Genomic DNA, 21,115 nt, shown 5'->3' on the forward strand with positions numbered 1-21,115 from the left:
GCACTTAAAACCTCAAATTTCTTATAAACTCATAAACAGCAGTTGTTACTACTAACAGTACTCCTACTGGATACTACTTAATCTATGAAGTATCTATGAAATACACAAACATAAAATTAATCCTTAAATATGAAAAAAAAAAAAAGGAAAGTAATTTTTGCTTTAAAGTCATTATGGAATAGATGAAACTATTTTAGCCTACTACTCCTTTTACTGAGTGTGATGTAAGCAAAAAAAAAAACACAAGAAGTTGTTTCATGAAGCAGCATAAAAATCTTTCACACTTCTTTATGAAACGCTCTCCTCTAATTACATTTTGCTACATTTTGTAATCTAATTGTAACAAAAAAAAAAAATCAAAAAACAAAACAGTCCAGAAGGTTGAAATAATAGCTGCAATATAGTTTTCATTTGCTTTATTTATTACTATAGATACTCTAAATGCCTGAGGGAGGAGGGAATGTATTTTGCTTCCAAAAAGCAATATTTAAGAACCCTTATGACACTGTCACATTTAACAGAAGATCTGACCAAATGATAAATTGTTACTGATGAAAGGAATGATGCGTGGTTTCAAATAAAACCTGCAAATTACAATTAATGTTTCAGTGTTATACTTTCCTTATGTTACTCCTGGCACATGTATTACAAAATACTCATTACTCTTAGAAGTAATTCATTTAGCCTGATGATGTACTTGGAAATAGTACTGGTATAGAACAGAGCTTTTCCAAATGTAGGTGCAAGGCCTTCCCTTACCCAGATACTTCTTTTGATTCTCTAGAGATTAAATGACTGTTGTTCCCTAATCTCTAACCTCTGTCTCACTTATAACAGCACATGGTTTGCAAAGCCCCCAAAGAAAACAACCAAAAGGTGTAAGTACTATAATACAGTAAATGCTGTCATCAACAGACGAAAGGAAGACCGGGAAACTAAATCTCCATTACAACAATCAATTTTGGAAGATGAAAAAAATCTAATAGAATTTGAAACCAAAGTCCTATCTTCTCTTATGAAGTACTGTGCACTGTTTGGGGCTCCCCAGTATTTCTCCAAAAAAGGAGTTGAAGAACTGAAGCAGGCCCAGAAGACAGATGCCAGCATGGCTAGGGAGGTGAAGTGCATGATACAGAAGAGGGTCTGAGAGTGCTAGGTGTGATCAGGACTGGACCTTATGGATATATGCAACTTGTTACTGAATAGTTCCAGAGTAGACAGAGCCAGGCTTTTTATGAGGATAGACAGCAAAAGAACAGAGGGCAAAAGTTGCAAGGCCAAAAGGGGAAGTCTCATTAGGAACGGCCACTTTCATAGCAAGGGTGGTCAAATACTGAAATATGTTGTTAGAGAAGTTGTGGAACCACCACTCTTGAAGACACCATCAACATGACTGGAAAAAGCCAAAGCAACCTTGGATCCAATTTTAAATCTGACTCTGCCTCCAGTGGAAGGTTGTGCCCCATGACCTCCACAAATTCCCTGCAGCTTCAGCTATCTATGATTCTCTCTATCAACTAGATAACACAAGGGACTGTATCTTATTTGAAATTAATATATGAGTCTTGCAGTTCACTGTGAATTAAAAGATTTGATTGCATAAGTATAATTACATTAATGGAATTTTCTCAAAGCAATCTAGCATTCAACCCAACAATCACAGCTAAATGATTAACCTGTTAAGTTTCAGAGATTCTCTGAGGTAACCTACCAGCTACAGCCAGTGCTTATCCTATGGTCTCTGCTCAAATTACCACCTAGCTTCCTCATCTGATCCAGGTGCTCAGATTGCTAAATACATGGGGTACAAAATGTTCTGCAGATGACTACTCCATACGGACTTCCAAATGTAGTATAGAACAAAAAACACCAGTTCAACTTATTCAGCTCTGAGCCTAGAGAAGGAGCAATCGGAGTGGCCATCTAATCCACTCACAGATAGGTTATCCTAAAGATGACCCTAATTTGTCAAGGGAAATAAAAACAACCATTCTTTCAGTTTTTAAGGGGAGAGACACAGAGCTGCTTACAGAGTCTTATGGCTTGACAGCCTGAAGTCAGTGCTCTTATCCCCTATCTTGCTTCATTAACATGTACTATCCCCCAAACTACATTTAAAAAAATCTAGCAATTCTGACTTGCCTCTTTTGTAGTTGTAGTCTTATTTCCTCCAAATTTCCCACTGCTTCTTCTTTACTAAGGCTTTCGTTTCTCAATTTTCCTTTCACTCCGCTATGTGTACCTCTGGCAATGTTTTCCTCATGAGTATATATGATACAGTATTACAGCATCTAGTTAGTAATAATTCTTTCTAACCTCTCATAAGCTTACTTCCTTTTTTCCTTCTTTCCTGTACTAGAGTGATACTTCTTTTGCCATCACCTTGTGCTATTAATCTTGAATTCTAAGTATCTATAGGAGGTATTACACAAAATGTCAAATTGTCTAGCATTGCTACGATTTACAAAGTGTGTACATAACCACAGTAATCTTTTAATTCTCTTCAGCAGCAGCAAGAAAGTTATGTGTGGATTAAAAAAAATCCTCAAATTGACTAATCTAGATTCTAACACATGCATTTGGGGCTGGATGATTCTTCCTGCTCCTGAACTGAAATTTTCAGACTGCTCTCAACAAAAGGCCCCTGTTTCACTGGCCTTAATGTTTTATGGAGATTATTATTTTGACAAGGGAGGGCAAAGAGCAGATGAAACAAAGGAAGCCCACATTTTGTAGTCTTCATGGTGAAAGCAGAAGGTGAGTCTGCGGGTAAGTACTAATTGCGTGTTCTACTTGTACAATTTGGATCTCCCTGTTCACTGTCATAAAAGCAAAAAAGGTTCTAACAAATGCTAGTTTTGGAGTTAGTGGGATGGAGAATCACTCATTACAGAGTGCCATTGATGTTGTTGATGGAGTAAGTGGCTTGCAGGAGCACAAGAACAGACTATTTGTTATCTAAATGAACCCAATTCTACCCTGGAAAACATTCACACAGTCAGAGGTGACTGCAAAATGCCAAAACAAATCCATGACTACTTACAGGAGGGAGTACTGACTTCTCAAAACAGTGAGTGCTCTGTGATTTTATAACTCCTATGTTGTTCTCAGCTCTAAAAGGAACAAAACAGGTGAGCTCATTCTTCAGTAATCTCATTTGGATTAAAAAATGCTAATCATGTCTAAAAAAATTTCTGAGCACTTGTAGGAATGCAGTGATCTCTCTCTCCCATGAAATGTGGTACTTAAAACTAAGTATGATAAAGGTGCAATGCAGGCTCTCAGTGTGTCCAAGTTCGTAATACAACAGCCATTGTTTCATAGGCTATGTATTACATTCACTCTGATATCTATTATTTTATTTTTCCTTTGAGACAGTAGATTTGTCTTCTGCTATTTTTTAAATATACAACTTAACCTGCAGAATGAAGCTGAAGTTCTCTGGAGCTTTACATAAATTACTATTTCCATCTATTGAAGGAAATATATTCACATCACAGTAATTTTAATCAATATTGGCATGCGTTTTATAAGTTATACTAAAATATATATATATAAAATTATACACAGTTGTAGCACAACAGCATTAAGAACATTTCCTTCAAAACCTTCAGAATGGAATTAAGTCAAATAACAGCCTGAAACCATTTGGTACCTTCCATGGTGCGTGACATGCCACCAATCAACACCAGACTGAAATTATGCCACGCAGTTAAATGCTGTAGTCTTCTTCTGGACTTTTAACACACAACTTGTTTCATCCAGGGCAAAAGTAACTACAAGAAAATGTGCCAGGGTTATTTATATCATGATCATTGCTGGAATCTGTAAATGCAATACAGATTGATGCCATACAGACACATGCACATATTTACCACAGCAGTGTGGTAAACAGATGAACACAAAGATTGTTCTGAAGTTAGCAAGCAGCACGACAGGAGGGAAAAAACCCCTGTTTTATGTTACCCTTCTAATATGGACCATGAAGAGATCTAAGGCAAAAACTGGAAAGCCCACATACACTACTGCATAGCCTATATCCAGCAATTAGTATAATACATAGTGAAGTAATGATTGTCCTTTAGTCTCTGTTCCTGATAAAATATTTGACTTTACTTGAGGTCAAAGGTTCTACCACTATTTATATACTTACAAAAAGATCTCCAGGAATTTGCCATTTGAAATCGACCGTGATTTTGGGTTTCATCCTAACGGGTGGAGTTCATTTTTACAATAGTAAAGCCTATAGTGTTTGATCTTATTATGCAGATTTTTAAAAATAATCCATATCAACCTATTAAATCTGCTTTTACAGACATCCCAATGTTCTCCAAATACTGCAATTCACTTGTATAAGGAAGGTGAAAGTGAAGTATTGCTCACTTCAGCATCAGATCATTGACAGAATACACACAATGTTCAATGCTGTTACTTTGCCATGAACTCTCTTTTTCCTTCAGGCTGATCTTCTAACACATGGTCTCAGAGTCACATCTGGAAGCTGCAACCGAATTTTAGAGTTTCTCCTACAGCCAGTGATGCTTCTCTGGACGCTTGAGTATCTCTGCTTTAAGGAAAACAGAAAAATTCTGCCTATGCTTACAAACATCATTAAAACATTTTTCTTGTAGCTTTCTCCTCCTTTACTTTTTAGCTTGTAGCAGATTAGCCACTATGCCTTCATCAATAGCTGTGGCATTTAAAGTACAAAATAGGCTAAAATAACTATTTTGTAACTGTCCAAGTGTACCCTCCTTTCATAATCAGTCACAGACTTTTACCTACTAATTCCCTGGCTGGACCTTATAATCTGCGAGTAAATCAGAATTTCTCTTTTAGAGTGATATTCAGTGTTACACCTAAAAGAAAAATCAACCACCTTCCCTTTGGTAAACCACTTAAAAAATTATATATCCTCAATGTCAAACGCCTGAGCCCCATATTTAGTTTGAATTTGTGGAGCATCAATTTTCTTTATGCAAACAGCACTGTTTCTTCATGAAACAAAGCTAGTTAGTTGAAAAACTCTGACTATTTTATGCTACATACACTGAACCATTACAAATCCACAGGTACTTGACTGTATTTTTCAGTATTTTAATCAGTGATTTTTCATAGCATGTCCAATCAGACTAGGCAAAGCACTGTAAAAGCTGCAATTCTACATATTCACCTGTTAATCCCAGTCTTTATTCACATACACATAAACTCCTCTTTTCTCATGCCTTTTCTAAATTGTTCCCTTAAAGATGTGAGTATATTACCAGGAATACAATTATAGACAGACTAAAAAACTTTCTCAGACATCTCTACCTCATCTTCCCACAATGGCAACTGTTTTGTTTTCCATTCTAACACAGTAAGAACATAGGACAGCAAAACCCAAGTATTTCCCAAGCTAAAAATAACTGATCAAAAAGCTACCCTTTCTCTTCTGTCTCAGACACCTGTTTCAAATGCCTTTTTTTCAGCATGAAAATCCTGGCACCTCAAATAGTTTCTAAAGAAATGCACAGAAAGGTAAAAATAGGATTTTAAGAATCTGAGTCATCTAAGAAGGGAAGACATTTCTTTAAACAATAAAATCTACATTTCCAATATAGCCAACTTAGTAAAACTGTCTGGAACTTAATGTATGAAACCAGAAGATCTTTCCTGCCATACCATGCAAGCAGATCTCTGCTGCTGTAAAACTGAGGGACAATGTTCACATATTCTCTTTTTCAAAGTTTCTATAAAGAAATATTTTTTAGAGTTCTGCTTTTCCATAAATCTGTCCTACAGATTTAAGGGGAAAAAAAAAAAAAAAAAAGAGCTGCCTTTTTGTTCATCTGCTTATTCAACGAGCAAAATAAGATAAGAATTATTCTTACCAAAACACAGGCTTCATTACTATGCAGGTTCTACCAGCATTATTAGCATTATGTTTGATTCAGTGCAAGCTGACATTTTTGCAAATCAACCAAATACTGTTTTATGCAAGTAAGCAGACAGACGTCCCTGGTAGTGTTATTCTTCAAGTGGAGGAAGTTGTACAGACTGTGAGGGGAATACCATCTGAAACATTCTGAAAAGTTCTTGTTTTCACCAAATACAAAATGCTTAGGCTGCTTTATTGCTTATCTGTTGTGGTTATTTTAGTTGTTTTTCTCAGCCATACTGGATCCCTGTATATTTGAGTCTCCCTAAGGACTATGTATAACCATGAAACATCAATTCTGTTCTAAGAATCCAGTGCACAACCCCACCATTGCCCTGTTCCCTCATCTGTATAAATGCTCTTTTGTACATAGGCACTTTCAGGAAATTGCCCTCCTCCTCCCCTGCTTACTCCCCACTGTCCAACTCCAGCTCACACCCCCCTCCCGATCAACACTAGGGAATAATTGCATTTTTGTTGGAGCACTTCCAGCTCCTCTACATGTTCCACTCCAGAAGCAGCACGCTGTAGCTCTGGCACACTTCTCTGTTTTAACACACTCATTTAACACACTCATAACACACACACTCTCACACACACACTCATTTGGACAGCATCAAGCTTATTTCAAAAAAAAATGACCTTTCACTTCTCCCCCATGCAACTTCCTCTTTTGCTGAAAAATACAGTGCTTCCAAATTAAAGAAATATTCCTCTTTCGGTATGTGACTACCACTGTTCTGAAACACTGTTTCTTCCACTTATGGGTACCCCACGTGCAAGAAAATTACCATTGCCAAGACAGATATCCCTGGGTTCCAAAGTTTCAGTCATTTCACATCCAGCAAAATCGGCAGGACTTTGCTTTTGTGGAGGCCTTTTCCCCTCCCCTTTAAATATACAAAAACTAAAGCAAGCAAAAAACTCTCCTCCATGCTCAGAAAAGCGGCGTGGGCAACACAAGCGTGCATATTTCCTCTCCCGTGAAAATAGTTAAAAAAACATACCTTCCCTGGGGTCATCAGCTTCCGAACTCATGGTGTCAGCTCAAGGCACTGGGGACCAGATTACAGCTGACGTGCGTGCTGAGATGCAGCAGCAAGTCAACTTCTCTTTCCCTCTCCCTCCCTTTCTCAGTCTCTCAAAAAAAAAAAAAAAAAAAAAAAAAAGGAGAGAGAGACACAGAGAGAGGGTTGAGGTTTTGAGGGGAAAAGGATCCCGCCCCTTTCTCAGCGGCACAGCAGTGACTGTCTGGAAAACCAGCACCTTCAGAGAAACCCTGATTTTACTCGCCAGCTGTTGCCGTTTATGAATCTTATTCTCCCCAGTCTGTAGGAAGGGTGGAGTATCACTTGTTGCAGCTTGCCAGCGTGGTATGAGAAAGCAAGCAGGAGAGACCAAAAAAGCACTGAGTGCGGAGCAGTGTCTGATCGTGGTGACTGACAATCAGATTGGGCCTCTCTTAACTTGCTGGAAAATCTATTTTAAATCAATTTTTTTTTTAAGCCTAAATTGTACATTTCAACACTGGTTGCTATCTGGAATTACTTCTGTAGCCTCTGTAATTACACTGACTAATACCAGATGACTAAATACATACTTCAAGGATGAGAAGCAGCAGCTTACTTTCAGGTAGTTTAAGCTAAATAATCTTCTTTCACTCATGCTCAGAGCATGGTGCTGTCTACCCTGAGAGCAGCAATTCACTCTTCCTTCTTGGAAAAACTATTTGATTTCTTTGTGCTGCAGTTCCCCCTCCCCCTGCCCCCGCCCCAATCCTAGAACAGATTGTTAATTTTAACTACTACACAACATAGGTTTACAGCACAAGATAAATGGGGTCTTTTGCAGCCACCCCCTAATTTGCCATGCATCACATATGCCTTCAGTGCAAAATCAGGGGGAATTACTTGGAAGCCTATTTTCAATTAGCACAGCCTCCAGTAAAACCACTGTCATAAGGAACCATCTTTCCCTACTTACTAATTCAACAGATCTTTAGCAAAGTGAATAGGACAAAACCTCACTGGAAATGTGACTGTTCTGACAAGAGGAGAGATATGAGCTCTCCAAATTCCCACCTGCCTCTCCCTCACAGGGTTCAATGTGCCGTCTGAAGGGCTGAGAAGGTCTTCTGGAAGTAACACTGTTCAGAGCTATTAAGAGCTAGCAAGTGTCTCAGTGGAGTCAAGTAGAAATAAGTGTATTTCAAAATGAAGTCAGAAAGAGCCAAAGCTGTTAAGTGCACAAAACTGGGGCATAGAGAAGGAAAAAAATAATTTCAGATTGTAACATTCACCTGTATCAATTAAAGCTTAGCAGAAGACTAGACATAGGTAGGGTGGTCTTGTAAGTAACAGTAAGATACAATGTCATGAAGGGCAGTATGAATTCTTTAGCCACAGCAAAATTGCTCTGGGGATTGCGGTAAATAGTATTTCGGACTGTAAGCAACCCTTATCCCATTATGACTTAGTTTTATTAATGATAAGGACTGTCCTTTGCCATGTACTCCTCCCACACCTAGGAAAGATAGATTTCATTTTAGTTAAAGGTTCTGGGTAACTGACAACTTTTTGGTTTGCAATACACACAATTCCACAGGTTCCTAAAGACATTCCTCTTTTCTAAAGGCCTTATCATCTCCTGTAGGGTATAAAGCAGAGAAGAGGCATCCTTCAAAGCACAGAGAACGAAAATGAGTATTACCCTAATTACAACTGGAGTAGCTAACAAAGCCACATTTTCAAATTAAAAAAAAAAAAAAAAAATCAAAAAAAACCCCAAACACAAAAAAAACCAACTAAACAAAGCAAAACAAAAAAAAACACATTAGGAAAAAATTAAAGTACTGGTTTGGGGTAATTATTGTTTAGGGGACTGAAACCACTCAAAAAACATCACACAGAATAGAGAAGGAATAGGAAGAAATATAGGGTTTGTTCAGATGAACTGCAATAGCCTCTGGGGTCCTTTAATCACAGGAAGTATTGTAGAGAAATAAAAATATATGCCAGTATGAAGATCCCTGCATGATCAGATTTAGACATTAGATGGATGCTCTTTGTTATTTTAGATGACAGACACAGGGAGATAATGAGCCTTGTGGTTAAATATCAGCACGTTCTACAAATTAGGATTTCTCAAATCCCTCAGAAACTTTTTACATCCCTAGACAGATAAAAAAAAACCACAATGATTTTGCCTTGTTTCTTCCCTACAGAATCAAAATCACATCTCCTCACTCACTGCTTTTCCTCCTGCATACAAGGTCTCAATTCAGACTCAGGATATTTTTTTATGCTTCATTTTGGTTGTTATGCTTTTTAAAAACACATGCGTTGGCTGAAAATACTCCAACCTGACTGAAGACTGTTTAGGTATGTAATTTTCTGATATTAGGTTAAGCAGGGACTTGTAATGGTATTTGATATTGAGGACATTATCACCTTCTTCAGAGTCTGCACCCAATGAACTTTAATTACTTTTCTTAGAGAGCTAGCAAAAGTAACAGAACAAGGCAGGTAAAATTAAACAGAGTCCATAGACAACACTGGAGCTCAGGTAACAGATGATACCACATCTGCAGGCAAGTGGCAATTATCAAAGCATCCAGACTGATTTCTGAGTGAGTAAAAAGCCTGGAAGTTCCACAAAATCCTCTTTAATTGTAAACTGTGCATGTGATAGGAATAGGAAGGACAAAACAAAGAATGACAAAAACTCTAAAAGACAGAATCAGTACATACAGCTGAATTTCACACAGCATATTCTCTTACAGAAAATAAAAGTAACTTTCTAAAACAAAGGGCTTAAAACACATCACACATTTGGACAGACACTGTCATGGAGGAAAGGTCAGAATTCCCAGAGAAAAACTAAATCATTTGTGTAAAACATACAAAAAAGTGGGTTTACACACTTCAGTGGCTGGAAGTCTAAAAGCTACAAAGCTGGGTAAGACAAGCAGTATGGTCCCTTACACCCTTCTCTGCTGAAACAAAAAAAACAACTTCTGGTTTAACTTGGAAAAAAATATTTAGCAGGTTTTGGTTTGGCTTGGTTTTTAACTCATTATTTGTGAATTGCCCTAACTTCTCCTAGGGAGGCTTACCACAGAAAGAACAGACTAGAGCCAGGCCTCAGCTTCTCAGCTTACTACAGGAATACATGGGGAATGGTGAAGGGATGGGTAGCTGTGTGTCAGCACTTCCTGAGTCCAGCTCAAAACCCTGCCTATGTTCTGTGTCTTGACGCATGCTGAGACAGCTCTGCTTAGAGAAGGATTTACTTATTAGATACAGAGGTGGCAAATCCTATTATGTGTAAATACATAACAAAAATAATAAATACCTTAGTAGCAAAAATGGAGCTAAAATTGCTGCCAAGAAGATTCTAAAGCTCGATGATGAAATGTCAAAAAACCCCAACTGTAATGTTTTGTTTCACAAAAAAGAGGAAGCAGCACTACTACATGAAAAGTATCAGGAAGAAGCTTTCAAGAGGAGGCAGCTGCCATGGAAGCAAGAATAAATCTCCTACTGCAAGAAAACCCCTGCACAGCCCTAGAACAGTTCTAGAGAAGGAAGTGGTAATGTCACACTTCGGACATTACATATTCATGGGATGTAAGAAAAACCCCAAACCTCCACGTTTTGTTAACATAATTAAAGTTGTTTGATGATAACTTCTGCTCTTCCAGAATGTCATATTAAACGGTCTGCAAACCTTTAAATTATTAAAATAAGGTCCATGCCCAACCTCAACTCCTTCACACAGATGCCAGTCACCAGTGATTTTCTCTAAGTCCACTGTGTGTCTTTTGCTGACTGTAACTGCATTGAGTTACTTAAAGCCACATGACAGACCTGATGGCAGCTGGGTTTCCCACTCCCACCTATGAAACAAAAGGAAAAGGCGTACAAGGATCCTGAAAGATCACAATACGTGTAACTGCAGGTATGGTTTCTTTATGCTACCAGTAGATAGCCATGCTATTGAAATTTTCTTTCCCACAAATTAGCAAGGTGGAGAATGTTGTGTGGGGAGAAAGAAAGTGTTGAACTACACTGTCCCATGTTAAGACTGCAGAGTTAAACAAATTACTGACTTTCACAGTAGTGCTATAAACAAAGCTTTTCAACCAGCTATTTTCACAGAATAAACTAAAAGATACCATAACCTCGGGATAATGCTATGCCATCTAGGAATCACGCAGAAATATAGGGAAATATTATGTAATTTCTCTTCTGTAGCCTCAATAAGTTGTTGTACCTATTTCTGATACTATAGGTTTGGGTTAATAAATTTTCAACTGCTGAGACTCTTCTACAGGTGTGGATTACTGACACATAATTCAAGTTTTCACTAGGACATGGATAGCATTGGACACCTCCTGAATCACTCACATTTATTCAAAGTATATCTTCATACATACAAGTTTCAAAATGTAAGGGGAAATTCTGTTATACACAAGCCACAGTTACCACATTTCAGAAATTCTCAAGTCTTTTGAGTTTTTTCAAAGTAATGTTCTGAAAGGGAATGAGATTTAAGATTGTTGTATTTAAGTCTAAGATCTTCCAAGCAGACAAAAAGTTCATCAGGTCTAGTCTGCATACACATAGAGAATTTCCAATCATGCTGTCCCTCCAAAAGTGCAAGAAGATGCCTACATAGTATCTCAGAAAAAAAAAGGTACAAATATTAGTTCATGGAAATAAGAGGAAAAATTGTTAAATTCAAGTCTGGAAGCCACACTGAAATACTACTAGGAAACTAACTTGGTTTAGGTAGCATACTTAAGCCTCTTCTTCAAATGACATCTTGCTAACTTCTAGGTTTTACCTGAAAGATCTTTTTATAGAGGTAACTGACTGAGTAAGAGGTCAAAGACAACACAAAAGCATGCCTTTGACTTGCTCCATCAGTCCTTTTCTGCATTCCTTCCAGTACCACTGCAACCTTTGCTCAGGCAGGCAGGCTGATCACAACTCTGCTGAGTTTCAAGACACACAGGTTGATAAAACAGGAAATATTTTTGTTTTCTAGCCCTTCTCTATTAGTTCAAACTGGTGGATGAGCTCCTAGAGCACTAAGATCTTGCAGCACAGAAGGAGGAGCTGCTGCCTCTTCCAGCACTCTCCATCTCCTAGGATGCAGAAACCCATCTGTCAAGCATCCTCCAAAGTGCCAAACAGTGCAGCCCTGACCCGACCTGCTGGCTGTGCCTTCTGCTGCTGCCATACACAGACACTGTGTGTGCATGATAGTGCACAGGGAGAGGAAAGGTCTGGAGAGAGTAGTACAGAGTCACCGGATAGAATAAAGTTTCGGTTTTCTTATATTGTATCTAAGTTGTTCTGCTTTCTGTTATGCACTCAAATAGTTACACACATTTAAATCAGCAAACCAAGAAGTTATTTTAAAGTTATTTCCTAACACAGAGGTAAAGCAACACCCTTTGTAGCTGTATTACTCCAGTTATTGCAAAAGGAAGTGCAATATGCACTGTCTGTGAGGCATGAGCACAGCAAAACCAAATTCCAACTCCTTTGCAATTTGGTTATTTTGGAGTAGAGTAAAAAGAAGGTTTTGACTAATTGTGTGATTTTAATGTCAGTGTTCACACAGTTTTGTAGCAAAAAATATCAGGTAGATAGCCCATCTGTTGTTTGTGTAGCCAGATTTTACTCCTGTATTATTATGATCTACCATAAACCAGACATATATCAAGATAACATCGACAGTGCTTAGTTTTCAATCAGTGGCAAAAATCTTGTTTTCACCGTATAGCATTCAGTGTTTCCATTTAACAGCACAACTCTAACATCTCAGTTATCTACAGCGCAGAAATTTTTAAGACATTTTTCTTTCTGCACATAAACTTTCAGATATTGTTTTTATCTTAGGAAAATCAGGTCTGCTGAAAGCTAGAAAAACAAAATAAACAAAACATTAACACACTGAGTTATAAGCCAGATCTGAAAAACATCTGTACTCCTGGTTTTGGTCTGATTGTCACTTCTTGCTGTTCCTTATTGTTAACTCATTTTTGTCCCTTCGCACAGCAGACTTCAGACCAATGCAGATGACTGTGGCACTTGTTGAATCCCTCTCAATACTTCCACCTGTTGGGGAGATCGGTCAACAATACTCTGTTATATCATGTTGTATCAATGTATCACATTCTACCAAGTGGTTAACAAATTAATATAAAAGCTAATTATAAAAGTTAAAAATTATAACATATAACTGTCACCTGACAATTATATCCAGGCATCCCTCCACACCATCTCCACAGCATCTGCTTGGCATCCAGCACTTCATCCTGTTCTCAATGTTGTCCTGCTTTCCTATTCTAGACCTTCCTGTTAAAATATCCATTCTCTACCCTGCTACTAGTTTATTGAGCTCCATCAATTCTTTTTAATTTCCAAATGGCAAAAGGAATACACGGCAAATCTGGTGTTGAACGAACCCACACCACGTTGCTGGTGTGGCCTTCAGACAAAGTAAGCAAAATCTAGGGCTTTACTAGAGAGTAAACTGAATAAAAATATGTCTAAAACCTCCTTCTGATAATGCACTGGCAGAAAAAGCAGCAGTATGCAATGACATGGAGGGGACAGATGTTGTTCCCATGTGGACGCAGTAAAAACTTCCCCTACAGTCCTCACCTCATCTCTTCTGCCCCTGACAGAAAACAGACAGAAAGAGGGCAGGAAGGCACAAAAGGCTTCATAAAGTTGAACCTGCTTAATACTGAACATAATCTTGCTATAGCATTTGAATGTGCTATCCGTCTCATCTGTGCAATACCGTCAATCACATTTATGTATTTTCAGAGCTGACAGTGCAAGAAGACAACATAATACTAACCATCTTCCAAACCTGTGTCCCTGTGACAAACATGCTGAGATTCTAAGATTCCAAATAGCAATAAAAGTTGTTTTTAAGCTGTCATTGACTCTACTCAGAAACTCCTGTGTTTAGGAGGTAAGGAAATACCTTCACTTGGCCTCAAAATACAGTTTTCTTCATAAACTTTATCTGCATCTGCCACTAAGTGTTGGACTATTCAGTCACAGCACAGCCTCAGCATAGGTCTGGGATGTTGGCTCAGTCTGATCCCCACCTATCAACCTCACATTCAGCATTGTCACTGCTGGGGTACAAGACTGTTCTCAACTCAGAAGAGGCTTCTCTGGATTACCTTTTCTCTTCAAAATTATTCTGCAAATTCACACACAGAGCAACACTGACTTCTGCGATGTGAACTCTGATGTAATTCTGATTTCTTGACTATAGGTATAATCTAGTACAAAACCACTAAAAATGAGAGCTTTGATTGTAGTCATGTAGATACCATTCACTGAGACAAGCTTATTTATCCAGTAGTTAGCAGTTACTAAAGACAAAGTTTCAGTGCATAAGCAAGTGTAAAATAATTTCTCAAGAGCAAACATGTCAAATAATATTCAATTATTGGTTGTTATTGTCATAGTTTAATCCTAACTAGCAACTGAGCCCCACACAGTTACTCACTCCCACTCGGTGGGACAGGGAGAGAATCAGAAGGGCTAAAGTGAGAACACTTGTGGGCTGAAATACAAAAAACTTAGTAGGAAAAGCAAAACATGCAAACACAAGCAAAGCAAAACAAGGGATTAATTTACCCCTTCCCATGGGCAGGTGGGTGTTCAGCCATCTCTGAGAAAGCTGGGTTCCATCACGAGTAACAGTGACTTGGGAAGACAAATGTCTATGCTTTGTCCCATTCTTCCTCCTTCTTCTCCCAGCTTTATATGCTGAGCACACCACCATATGCCATGGAATATCCCCAGGGTCAGTTGGGATCAGGTGTCCCAGCTGCATCCCCTCTCAACTCATTGTTCACCCTCAGCCCACTCTCTGCTGGGGTGAGATGAGGAGCAGAAAAGGCCTTGGCACTGTGTAAATGCTGCTCAGCAGTAATTAAAACATCCCTGTATTAACCCTGTTTCCAACAGAAATCCAAAACACAGCCCCATACAAAGTACTATAGAGAAAACTATATCACATCCAAAACCAGCAGAGCTATCCAGAAGGAGGTGGTCACCAGTGACAGTTGCTAAATGTTTGGGAATTCATAGAGGTTGTGACAGAAGTTGAAGACAAGGTGTCTTGCCTTGCACCAACCACCACAGCAGGTACTGACACTGGTTTATAGCACTATTTCTTCCAATACCAAAAATGGCACTCATTATTTTAATTTTTTTTTCTTTTAAAAAGGCCACACAGATTGTTCCTGACAACACTGCTATGCCAAGCAAAGACAAGCTTTGAAGAGAATGTGACAGTGACAAAGGACAGTGACCTGCATGAACAGAGGTAGGAAGATGGTAAAGAGTACAGCAGATCTGACCGAGTTCTGTCACATAGCAAAATAAGCTTCCCAGCATTAGTTTATGATAAAATTCTTATAAAATGGTTGTGTTACCATATGAAAAATTAAGGCATGGTCTCAGAAAACCAAGAGGCAGAGCACCAACAACATAAATTTGAAAAAACCCCTGCATCAGAAACAGGAATTATGCCAAAGCATCACAGACTCCCCATACAAGCAGGAGGGAGTCAATGTGCCACGCAGAAACTGACAGCATCACCAAAGGCCATGAGAAGAGATATACGAGATCTGCCCTCAGAAAGGCATCAGAGGTATTGCCGGATACTTATGCATCAAAACAGTGCAAGAACAATTTTAATTGAAAAGGGATATTTTAATTAAAAACAGAAAATCTAGTATCACATAGCCAATAGTTACTAAGAGCTCGAAAACAAAGTGCCTGAACTAGTGTTAAATACAGTACATTTTAAACAGTGCTACTGGAGCACATGGCTAATAAGGCCGTTTTTTCTTTTTTCTTTTTTTTGAAGGTATGGCAGTGATGCTGATAGAAAAAAAAATTGAATATTAGCTTAAAAAAGGGAAGATTTTTGTTCATATAAAAACAGTGTACATGTGGGAAAACACACGTGTCTTGGTTTGTGAGCACTGTGTTCCAGTCCCAAGCAAACGATCCAAGTATTTTGCTAATGTGCAACAATCAAACTATGCCCTTTTTGTCTTAGACGCCAAAACCACTAATCATGCAAACAGTCAAAACACCACTTGCATATCAAATGGAATCTTATCTGGATAAAATTTCAAATAAAACAAAACTAAAAACTACCAAGCTATGTGAATAAATCTCCTTTTAGTTCAAATTTAATTAAGAGATTAAAAGGGAGATTTAAATGGATATTAAACCTAAGCAGAGTTTGCTCTTTAAAAATTCAGTTTAGCTGTAGTTTACATTCACAAGCCAGATGTACCTAATTATATGGTGTTCATTCAAAGAACCATATTGATTTCTACTTGTTCCAGATCAGTTTTAAATCAGTTTATTATTTGCCTAAAGCTCAGACTGAGGCCACAAAGAATCTGAAAGAGTACTTGCAAGAGCTGGATTTCTTTTAGAAAAATATTAACTAAGACTATTCTGAACAAGTGCTGAAAAGTCAATACCCAAAGAAATTTAATAGTTCATCATTCATGGTAGTCTTGGAGGGAAGATTTTTAGCACTTGCTTTCTCTGGTTTACAGTGTCATTTTCATAACTAAAACATAATTTAGAAAACAGCATTTCAGGCTGGTCCCAGTAGCAGTCTATCAGAGCAGCATCACCGTCATCTTCTTCCTTTACATCTACCATGCCAGTAGAGGCATGTGGTGTCTGCTTACTGAAGATCCCAGTTCTAGCTAACCTTTAATATTTTTTTTTTCTTTGGCTAGGAGAATTTTAACCTAAACTAGCTCTCTGATTTTTAATAAAAATAAATATATAATAAATGAATTGCAGCTAAAAGTAAGCATTTCTCTCAAAAAGAAGGCCTTGAATGATCTCTAATCTAGTTATGACAACTGAAAATTCCTCACCTTGATCATTTTTTCCTATATTAAGCAGGTTTACAATAGTGAGCAATGTAGACAAAATTTCAGATATAAACTCTGCTTAGGATTTCAACATTACATTAAAATCTCAATATCAGACTTTTAATGATTGCTCTGAGTTGCAACTAAAACAAAACACATCAAAATTTTAGCTGTAGCCCAGATGAGTTTATTTAGAAAAAGCATATCTAACCTTTCAAGGATTTTATCCACTTTACAGGAAACTCTTCAGCTCTTAGAATGCTTTAGCAACAATAATAACACAGTTTGCATTCTGGGGCCAGGCCAAACTGAATACCACTTCACAGGGTTATTGCAATACTTTCATGAACTATTTCAAGTATTTGCTTTCAAAAAAAAAAAAAAAAAAAAGTTCTGGATAACAAAATCTGAACAAGCCTTCTTAGTCTTGTTGCTCAACATCTCCTTTGCAGAAAGCTGAATTATTGGCTCATACTTAAGATGATTTACTTGTTCAGGCAGATGGTCTGTCAGGGCTGTGCTACTGCAATTCTTCCTAAAGGCTGAGGACTTCACAATACATTTCCAAAATCTGAGGGTCAATATGGACAACAGCCAATATCTTTGTCCACTCTAGAAAACAAATGGGACAAGAAAGAGTATAAAGATTGCCACTGATTCTGCCACTCTTGGCACACAAGAATCTGGCACTTTGATCAGAAATCCCATGTAACAAACTTCCAAGTGTTGCACAAAGATGAACTCCCCTAAGAAATCCACCCCCTCCCCTCTGAGCGTCCCACATTCACCTCACTCATGACATCTGCCGGTGACTGATTTAGATCACAGAGCATTTGCTGGTGGTTTTGGCCAATGCCACGAGGTGGCAACAGTATCCTGAGTAAAACAGAGCTGGTCCTCAGGATTGTGTTTTGCTCCAGTCTAGGGAACAGAGCAGGACCAATAGCAAAGTGCAGGTAAAAATGTCAAGTGAGAGGCTTCACATAGAGCCTGGCAATAGCATTTCATATTGCAACTCACACAGAAAGGCTGAAATTGTGACTCTGCATGCCAAAATGGCAAAGCTGGAGAACTAAAAGCTTCTGAAGCAGCAGCCATCGCCTTAAATCAGCTGTCAGAACATCAAGCAGCAGCAAAAAATATCTATCATTTTCTCCAACCCAAATGCCAAATACGTTTGAAAAAAACTTAAATATATCTAGATGATACTTACTAAGACTGCAATAGAGCAGATAATACAGTGGTAACAGCTTGGCTCTATGAAGTTAAAACCACACTAAAATTTCAAGTATCACTTCAAGCTATGGATACAACTATGCTACTCATGATACCCACTGCTTCTCTCAGCTTCTCCCTGCCATGACTTGCTTCAGCCCTTCTCTGCCAGTATGCTTTTCCTTTCCCTATCCTGCCATTGTATTTCCAGAAATGGGATAATGCAATCTTCTTTCTTCCTTCAGAGGGGAGGCGTTGAGTTACCTATAACTCGACTTTCCAGCTACAGAGTCAGAGTCAGCCCTTCCTCATACCAGACATGCAGGATTCTTTTGCAGCCAGAGACAGTGGATAAATCAGGGGGGCAGTGGATAATTGAGGGGGACAGTGGATGAAACAGGGGCCTGGACTGGAGTAGGTCTCCTCTGTTTCAGGAGTTCAAACAGGATAAGGGTGACTCCTCACTGTAGTCAGCTCAGTGAAGTAGTCATGCTGAAAGCTCCTAGGACCCCACCATGGTACAGATGGGGTGAAAGAGCAGTGGGGAGGTCAGTGTGGGAAGGGAGAGATGAGTTCCAGCGCTCATCAAGTCACTGGGAATCCTGATGGCCTCTCACCTGATATGTAGCAGTGATACCAGGTCTGACATTAGGAAGCCACAAATATCACTACTGTGCAGAATTAAAATGCCCATCAAAAACAAGGAGAGCTACGGATAAAGACTGCACATACAACCTCAACTGGGCCAGTGAAACAAACCCAAGTATTACGCTTTTCTTCATATTATTCCCAGGAGAAGCCAGCGTCTCATTAATTCTGTCAGAATGCAAAAGTTCAAAACATTTGTTTGTTTACTTCTGAAAACTAAAAACAACTCAAATGAGGGAGAAAGTATACCTAGAATTAGATAACAGTTGATGTTTCTGTGTACACTGTAAAACTGCAATTATCTCAGGACCACACCCTTCTCCAATATTTTTTCCCCCAAATATTTTTTGTGCATGCCAATTAAAACTCCTAGAAGACATTTTTTCAAAAATGCAGGTAATTTATAGAAGGGGATGCAATAAGAAAAATTAGGATATTGTAGTCTAACCTGTGTTGGGTAGAGACAACTGCCTGCCATGTTTTTAAATGTGTATGAAAGTAAAAGAAGTACTAAATCTATGGTTTTTACTTCCTGATTGCCTTAGACTATTTAATCCTAAATGTGCAGACAAATGCACTCACATTCCCCATCAAAAATGATGAAGCAGGAACTGCCACCACTTAAACACCACTTTAACATTCTCATTACTCAAAACAACAGTATCTAATCAAGTAAGACCTTCCCCAAAATTTTGATCCATATTTTAAGCCAATGTAGAGTCATCAAGTTTTTCATGTCTGTAATTGAAATTGAAAAAAACGAATCTCCATTCTTTAACAAATACTAGAAATTACATGCTTGTCTTAACTATGGAACTAAGAAAATGGCACCAGAGAACACATTTACTGAAAGCAATAAACCAGCATCTATTTAGCACAAAGCTCATAAATCCACTTGGCTATAGAGCTGTTTCATTCAAATCAGATTTTTATAACCAAACAGGCTTACTTGATCTCAGCCCAGTTGACTGCATGTAGAGAACAGGAGCAAGTCTAGCTGATGAACCAAAAAGCAGAGCTGAAGTGTAGCATTATGAGGCTGGGTTACAAATATATTTGACTCAAAGCTATTGCAATGTCTTCCCAAAACAGATTATACCAACAGCTACATAACAGGGCTTATTTTTAACATCAGGAAAAAGCCAGCAGGAACTCACCTGAGAGTCAACAGTGAACATGTTTGGGCAACATAATACTAAAGTCATCATGTTTCCCCATTTCCTGAGTGTTTGGTTTCACAATTCTCTGTGGTTTTCACTCCATAGTTTATACTGTAAATGCAGACTGACCTTCAAGCTTGTAACCAATCCTTGACATCTCCTCAACAGTCACTGAACAAATAATCTAATTTCTTTTCAAAATTCCTATGGCATTTTAACACAGCAGACTCTATATGTAGATACCTGGAAATCTTTAAGTATATCAGTTTATCAAAGTGAATCAGGAATAAAGAAAACTTCTTTGCAAAAATCACAAGCATTACCAAAGAACAAGGATAGTGTTGATCCTAATGACTGCAAGGAAAAATGAAAAATTCCAATTTGTCATAGTGGGTTTCTGATCTTTATTCCAATATTTATAATTAACAGGTGGAATACAAACACTTAATAGTGAATGAATAGGTAAATAAAGAAAAAATAACCTACTACACTAAAATATGCAAGTATCTAACACCAATAAAGGAATCTGTCTTAATATAAAACTTGGAGAAAAGGAATGTCAAAAACTTTAAAAAAAAAAAAAATCCAGTCTCAAAACTGGAATTTTGTGATGAACGATTTCTGACAAACACTGTTGTTTTGTCTTAAGAGTTGTGAACTTGATTTTCTTATTTCTCTAGCTTTTAGTGTACTTCTCTAGCAAGTGCACTCAGCAAGAAACTCTGCATTTTAAAGTCCTAAGATACAATAAATGTCAGTAACCCCTGCATGAATTTGGGCATCAGAGATTCTGCATAGCCTTCTCTCATGATGCACTCATGCACACGTGGAGCACCTGTGTGGTACCCCCTCTCTGTCTGTTTTTTCCAGATCCTTTAAAATACAGAATCTTATGAGTATTTTGAAGAGTGTTACGCATTAATACCATCTCCATCTTTTAAATCCAGCTTTAAAATTCTTTGCAGAACTATAGATGTACATAGGCACATGTGCACAACAAAAAACAGAAACCACTCAAAGTTAGTAACATTTGTGTAACAAAGATCTGAAAAAGAAGTAATATATTTGATGACCACACAGATTTACACTCATCTGATCTCCAACTCCTGGCTTTTCACCAATTGTTTTCTGAATGAAAAGAAAATTGAACTGAGTTAGAAATGCTTCACATTGATTGAGATTTGAAATAAGAACCTTTTTATCATCTTGAAGCTA

General features: G+C 38.0%; 1 protein-coding gene across 3 annotated transcripts in view; it reads right to left on the reverse strand.

Annotated features, from left to right (window-relative positions):
- TNFAIP8 (TNF alpha induced protein 8) overlaps window positions 1-19,758 on the reverse strand; it is a 33,293-nt gene extending 13,535 nt beyond the window's left edge. Inside the window, exons 1-2 of one of the 3 annotated variants that reach the window (XM_027881441.1) lie at window positions 19,690-19,758; window positions 17,367-17,489 (exon numbers count right to left, since the gene is read on the reverse strand). In XM_027881441.1, the coding sequence (XP_027737242.1) occupies window position 17,367 (1 nt within the window). In that variant the 5' untranslated portion in view covers window positions 17,368-17,489; window positions 19,690-19,758. Of the gene's footprint in view, window positions 1-6,927; window positions 7,075-17,366; window positions 17,490-19,689 lie in introns of those variants that run through there. The other 2 variants (XM_027881432.1, XM_027881424.1) reach the window with 2 other exon arrangements.
- Window positions 19,759-21,115: the final 1,357 nt, after the last annotated feature.

The sequence above is a fragment of the Empidonax traillii genome, unplaced genomic scaffold, assembly GCF_003031625.1.
Source record: "Empidonax traillii isolate 1590-97213 ecotype Southwest subspecies unplaced genomic scaffold, ASM303162v1 scaffold7:size3022706, whole genome shotgun sequence".
NCBI lineage: Eukaryota > Metazoa > Chordata > Aves > Passeriformes > Tyrannidae > Empidonax > Empidonax traillii.